The sequence below is a fragment of the Mesitornis unicolor genome, unplaced genomic scaffold (genome assembly GCF_000695765.1).
Source record: "Mesitornis unicolor isolate BGI_N332 unplaced genomic scaffold, ASM69576v1 scaffold37974, whole genome shotgun sequence".
NCBI lineage: Eukaryota > Metazoa > Chordata > Aves > Mesitornithiformes > Mesitornithidae > Mesitornis > Mesitornis unicolor.
Genome location: NW_010183028.1, coordinates 1234 through 8524, shown reverse-complemented (window position 1 = coordinate 8524; position 7291 = coordinate 1234). Strand labels below are relative to the sequence as shown.

Below are 7291 nucleotides of genomic sequence, written 5' to 3'. Positions count from 1 at the left end.
AACTACGAAACTTTTGAATCAATACTTTCACTTCCTGACTTTGACTTTTTTCTTTTAGATCAACATATCTTTTTAGCTAAGGACTACTTTATCAGTCCTCCAAATACCTATGTGGTTCTGCTTCAGCCTGGCTGGTTTTTTTCATTTTCTGTTTTGCTTTTTTTCTTTTAGCTGTAGATGGTTACTTCTTACTCTCAGAGAAAGAACTTGCCTGGTTCAGGCCCCCAAAGTATCTTCTACTCACACAGCTTTATGAAACACAGCAAAAGCATTTCCAATTTATTCTATGTCATGCTCTGAGTCTTCAAGAAAAGTAAATTCACACGGAGACTCAAATCCCATGTTGCTTCCAGTTTACACAGTGCTACTGGGTTCAGAGCTAATTAATAAATTATGCAACCTAGAAAAGCCTGTTTGCCTCGTTTCAGTTATTACAACCAACTTTTTCTGAGAAAATAAATTATCACAGCTTTGTATAGCCTCCAACTTTGGTATAATTTATCCTACATCAAGTCCAGCTAAAAAGACATACAAGTGTTCTAGCACAACAAATGAAAGTCTCCAAGACTGTCCAAAGACTAAAGCTTAAATACAAACTCGTGGGACTCCTCCAGAAAAAGGGAAAATATGTTAGGATGCCAAATCATGGCTTAAAAGAAAAAGCCATGCTCCTGACATTGTCTGGAGTCCAAGAACCACAGCCTTCAAAGGTAAGTAGATCAAAGGCTCTTGTATTCTCTCTGAAGGGATCCAGTGAAAGCAATCGCTGATATTCACCAATGTTACTGATCCTTGTATGCTTCAAAGAATAAAAAAGGCACAGGAAACAGATGAGGCAGTACATGCCTACCCCATGTAATTACCTCAAGGGAACTGAGTATATTGATATCCATCTGAGATAAAGCTTGACCTTTCACTACCTATCTTCATGGAGCTCTGCAAATTTAGGTGTCTGGACTAACAAGATTGTAAGGACAGGCTGTTTATGTTTCTTCAAGCTCTAGTAACAAAACCACCATCTGTTTAACTGTGTTAACTTTCATGTAAAGGTTTGCATTCTCTGAAATCACAGAAGATAATTTGTTTTCAAAAAACTTAGTTGGCAGAAGCTGCTAGCAGTAATTACCTGAATCAAGAGATGGTTGCAAGTAGTGAAAAGTACTGTTTGGATATTAGACAGAGTTTATTCTGATATCCAATTAACACACAGAACAGATGCTTTAAATAAGCACAAACTGTTTATTGTACCAAAAAAAAACCAACCAAAAAAACCCAAAAACTAAATAGGGAGATCTGCTTTCCTGGGTAAGATGCATTGAATAGAATTATCCAGTTCAGAGGAAAAGTGAAAGGCTGTTTAAGGCTCTTGTTGTATTTTAATAACATAAGTACTTACATCTCTATAAGCACTAATATTGAAGTTCCTAACGCAACTGGTACCATAACTGTAAGAGCCATACAACAAATACATGTAATTCAGGTATTTCCTACAGTAATTCCAGAAAAAGAAATATAGTCCCTAAAAACCCCCCTTTTTTTTTTGAGGGTAAAGTTTTTGTTTAAGAGTTCTTTCCATTTTTCCAAAATGTAATTTTCATGGATCAGAAATACTCTAAACACAGATACCTTTGCCTCTCAAATAAATAGCTTCATACATTCAGAAAAAAGATTCTCACAAGGAACAAAAGGAACATTACTGAATGCAGCAATGTAATTCAACATTTAACCATTATTCTTACACTGATCTGAATAATCTAATACAGAAAAGTACCTTTAAGCATCTCTTAAAGACTTAGTTGGAAAATTACTACTTATGGATTTTCACAATTTTTAACTAACATTACTAAGTTTAAATTTAGAAAGCAGATCTTGAGGTAAAACTTGTAAAGTTCTAATGGTTTGGAAAATTCCAAAAATGCTTCTAATTAGCTTACATTTTATCTCTATTATTATCCCTTGATTTTCAGAACATATTCATAATAAAAGAATACTTCAGGTCTTAAAGACTCACATCTCTATCACTAACTTAGTGTAATGTAATTTGCAACTTTTAAGTGTTTAGAAAAAATACAGAGTTGTTGAAAGAGTGCTCATGTTCAACGCTTAACGGGATAGTGGAGCTTCACATAGTAGCAAATGGACAGCATTATTCCATGCATAGGTAGTACCTGACTCAAGACTACTTCTTAAAGATAAAACATCCTTGCTGATCTGAGAAACTAATGTAATTCACAGAATCAAATGCTCTGACAAAATCTGTTTGTTAAGGAAACTTAAGTGAACATAGATAGCACCTTGGGGGATTTGGGTTTAGCATGATTAAATCAACCAACCAAGACTGTTCTAAAAAATGTAGGTGAGGAACTCACATCTTTTATGAACTTTCTGTGGGGCCAAAAGGAATATTCATGAAAGGATCTTGTACAGAAAGTTATTCCTGTGCACAGATATCTATGATAAAACATCTTGTAGCAACGTGAAAATATGAATTTGCTAAAATAGAGAGGAGCACCTGAGAAAACAGTTCTGATGAAAGTTAAAAAGAACAACTGTAGACAAATAAAAGCATTAAAATGTCAAACATACTAGAAATCCCGAGAATCAAATTGTTTTACCAATATGTAACTCCTAGTGTAAAGCATTAACACTCCTTTCAGGACCTAGTATGTTTACATGATGTGTGGTTTACATTCTTGGTGCATGTATAACGTTTAAATATGTTACTGTATTTTTGAAATTAATTTCTGCAGAATTCATTACTCCAGATTTATTTCACATCAAATAATAAAATCAGAATGGGCAATCTTCTGTAATTTTAACCCTTTATTTGTGACTACATGAAAGATGAACATGACCCATGTGTTCAGACTCACATTCATTTTCTAAAAACCTGTAATGATGAAAAGCAATGCAGTTCTGCATTTCAAAAGTTAAGTACTTTCAAAAGTCATAGATATAGTTTCCACAAGACTTCCCAGATGGACTGACTGTAACCTTACATTTGACAGTATCTATGGTTCATAAGTCCCAGTACCTTGAACTTCAGAAGCAAAAGCTACAGGTCAGAGGCACTTGTTTTCTCTAATGCAAGAGACATAATAACACATATGAGGACAGACATGAGCTGCTTGTACAAATCAAGGGCTAGTTTTTGAGCTTGGACAGAAAAAACAGGAGAATTTTCATAACTTCCAGAAGGAAGGAATGAATGGTATCTGGCTATTCTTGGAAGGTTAACAGCTTCCAGACTGATTACAGAAAGCCATGCTATGGTAGCAATGTCAACAAGACAGAAGAAATTTTTCTAGACTGATAACTACTCCAGTCTAACAGGCAGTAGCCAAAAAATCCCTATGTTTCACTTGAGGATGCTGAATTTGGCTGGTCTAACCTCAAATACAAAGATGGACATTGGAAGGAATGGAGAAATGGACCAAGAACAAGCACTGGAAGAACACTAGTTCAAAAAAACTTAAGTCTGAAGAGAAAGATTTTATCTGCAACATTAATTTTTCATATTTTTTGGACCGCTCATATATGGAAACCTACCAGAATGAAAGAAAAAAAATTAACAAAACCAAACAAACAAAAACCTCAAATCATATTCTCTGTAAGAATAAGAAGTTGCATACAAGAAAAACTCAATATGAGGTAGCTTGTTACCTAAAACTACTGATCCAACAGCCATTCCTCCAAACAAGGCTCTTTAGAACACAAAGATTCTTTTTTAAAACAAAACAAAACAAACAAAAAAGAAGAAAACAAACAAAAAAGTCAAATCAATGGTACAGGCCTTCTCCAGCTCAAGGAGAAGTTCTCTACATTGCTGTTGTAGAACTCAAGCTCAAATTAAAATCAACCAGGCAGGATGAGATTACAGTTAAGCTAACTGACGTTATTTTTGGACCAAAATGGATCTTGATATATTCAGTTTCCTAGCTGTGAAGACTGCACACATTTTCACAAATTTTTAACATTAAAAATATTTCCTTTTCTTTGAGAAAAAAAGATTGAATTTTTTAATTCAACTACACAATCTTACATTCAGACTTCTTTTGGCCTTATTTTAATGAAGAGCTTTAAGGTGTTTATAATACAGCACGGGTTTTAACTATGTTACTAAAAACATCTTGTAACCATACATACAGAAAGGTTCTCTCAGGCCCATGAACGTCCTTACTTGTAGGAAAACCAGTTTCTTTTTTCTCCACTATTGCTTGCGTGAATAAATCAACATAAATACTTACATGTATAGACCCATATAACCCTAGACTGAAAGAGATGCCACCTCTTTTTCTAACTTATTCTACTACCTTGAGTCTCTTTCCACATCTCCACTCTGCACCAACCACAAAGTCTTCATAAATCTTCTCTTTCTCTAAAGTTCAGCTACTACTATCCTGTAATTCACCTACTACTCATCAGTTCTCTGTCCTCCAGCACCATTCTTCTTCCCGACATTTTCTCACACCCAACATAATTTACTTAAGTCAGCCAAGGAAGAAGACTTAGTACTATGTATCCTAGATCGGTCAGGGGAATATAACAAAGCCATTCTTCCAAAACCTGTCTGTTGCCACAGACACAGCAGATTGTGCTGAGCAGGAAAGGAATCCCAAGCAATTTCACGTGCCTTCACACACTTCACCCCTTTTTCTATTTTGTGTTACCAGGTTAAAACTTTCCACCACTATTCAAAAACTGAAAATGAAGATTATCCACAATAAATTATATGCAACTTCTAGACAGAAGTCTTAAAGATTCATCTAGCTCCCTGAAGTTAAAAGTAATGTTTTCATAATAATGTAAGTGTATACAGATTAAAAAAAATTGTTATAAACTTGCCACATATGTTTTACCATACTTGTCCCAAACACTACTGGAGACAGTACCCTATCATAACTACTATTTTCAACATTTTTGCTTTGGCAAATAAGCTACAACAGATATTTTCTCTATCAACCCATAATACGTATCATTACTGATACGGACCTGTGATTAATAGAATGCCAGGTTGTGAACCTTGACTTGGTTTAACAAATTCCATCAGACTGTTTCGTTTTCTAGTGACTGAAAACTATAGAGAGCGTGAACTGTAAGAGGTACTCAAGCTGTCTACTGCCATTTTACAATGAATTTAAAAGATAACTTACACATTCAGTTTTTCCAAATTCTCTTGGGCATTGTGCTTTTCTCTCTCATATGCATTTTCTACTTCTTTGAACTCTTTCTTGATCATTTCTAAATCCGAAAGCGCTTCTGCTTGGCTGGCTTTTTCCACCTGCAAAGCTCCTTCAAGGTCTCGAACTCTTAACTACCAAGTAATAGAAAAGCAATTAAAGCAAGTTAGAAAAAACTATCATGATCTTTAATGCTGTTCTGTATTTTGTTCTGCTTCGCAGGTAACTATTCTATTAATTCTATACAGAAACATATACACAGAAAGCATTGAACGTATATAAAAATGTATGAATAAATACAGTTCAAAACAGAGACAAATAGATATGCTGACCAAATGCACCTTTTATTCTTCTTTGGTGGTGTCTGAATTTTTCCTTTTTCAGTTATTACTAAAGTTTTACAGGGGAATTCTATTTTTAGGTAGACTCATGAAAGTCTGGGATTAACAGTAAAGGCTATACTTCCACTCTGCACAAAGCACACTTTAAGCTTGTTCACATACATGAACAAGGAAGAAAACCTTTCCAGTCATTCACCCTATAAAAGACAAGTCTCTAACTTTAAGGAATGCTACCATCCCAGTTCCTTTGTATGTTGTAAAAGTAGAGAGAGGAAATTAAGAAAATTAAATCTTTCCTTTCTGCTAGTTTAATTGTCACTTTAAAAAAATTCTGTGCCTGTACATAGAGAAGATCATGAGAATAAGAAAATAACTGACTGAAGAATGGCAATACTTGTTTTTGTTACTCAAAAAATAAGAAAAAAATATACAAAAATTCCTTTTTTTTTGCTTGCTTTTTCAAAAGTACAGTGTTAAGGGCCTGTTAGTAAGACATTACTAAGATTACAATTGTCATCTAGCTTTTTCTTGCTTGCTTTTTAAAATAAACTGTAATTGCTTTATTATGTCAAACCCTGTGTGATACAGCTTAATAATACAAAGATCCAATATCAAGATATACTACGTGTTTTCAGATAATCTTTACTGGTAGCTGCAGATATCACAACTTTCTTTGAAGCTGGTATGTATTCTGAATAACTGTATTTGGAACTGTGGGTTCAGGATGCATTAAGGTCTCACTCTTAGAGAAGCTGGATGTATGCACTGTATCTCCAAATAGCTGGAAATTCAAATGATACGGAGCAGGATACTTACACAGTATTATTTAACTATTGTGAAACATTTCCTTTCCCTGCACTGTTTAAATGCTAGTATGAATTCTCAAACTTACAAATGTGACATTTTATTTTATTATTTATTCTAATAACCTTAATGTTCCCTTAAAAGCAGATATTTTTCTTTTTTATCCTTTTATTTTAAGCCATTACAATTTTGACACTTATTGCAAAAAAACTATTCAGTGTTTTCACTAAAGCACGTAAGTGGTCTTAACATTTTTGGAAGATTGTATCTTTACCTTATCAACTGTTTCACTGTAAAGCTCTACAAAATACTTAACAAAAAGTTTACCTGGATGATCTCTGAATTGAATTTGGATTTCAAATGTGCTGCTCTCTCTGCTTCAATGTTTTCTTCCAGTTTCTTTATTCTTACTGTAGCTGCCTAAAAGTACATTTTTAAGAAATTTAAGTCCAGAGAGATGGTAAACTTGACACACAGACTATTCTGTTCATTCAGTGTATTAAGGGCTCTCTACACTAATGTGATATATCTGAACTACTTGTACTTTGGGCCTGTGAGAACTTACACCAATAAATACATATAAAATAACTTTTACATATCTAGAATATTTAATTATTCTTTTCTATTTAGTTAAAAAATTGATGTAGCATTATGTTATTGCTGTATTTTTTACAATCAAGAAAACTGCAGCTGGAGACAGAAAGCAGGAAGACCAGATTAAAAATTTTACCTGTTCCCTTACAATTTGCTTTTCCACCAAGGTTGTCACCTGAGGCAATGTAACCACTCTTTGTATATTCCAAAATACAATGGCGTATCAAAAGAGTATCCATAATTTCAGATACAAGACAGAGCTTCTCTGAAGCACAGATTAGATACAGAATTCCTAAAAAATACATTGGCTTTGGCACCTAATTTCCAGTTAAGGTGCCCAGGACAGATTGCTTTGCAGCCCTAGTCTAGGCC

General features: G+C 34.1%; 1 protein-coding gene across 1 annotated transcript in view; it reads right to left on the bottom strand.

The window, feature by feature from the left end:
• The window catches only part of CCDC171 (coiled-coil domain containing 171), a gene marked incomplete at both ends in the record, with an annotated part of 102134 nt that extends 95389 nt beyond the window's left edge, over positions 1-6745 (bottom strand). The window contains 2 exon segments of the mRNA XM_010183977.1: positions 5154-5314; positions 6653-6745. Of these exon segments, the coding sequence (XP_010182279.1) occupies positions 5154-5314; positions 6653-6745 (254 nt within the window).
• Between the last annotated feature and the right edge of the window lie 546 nt (positions 6746-7291).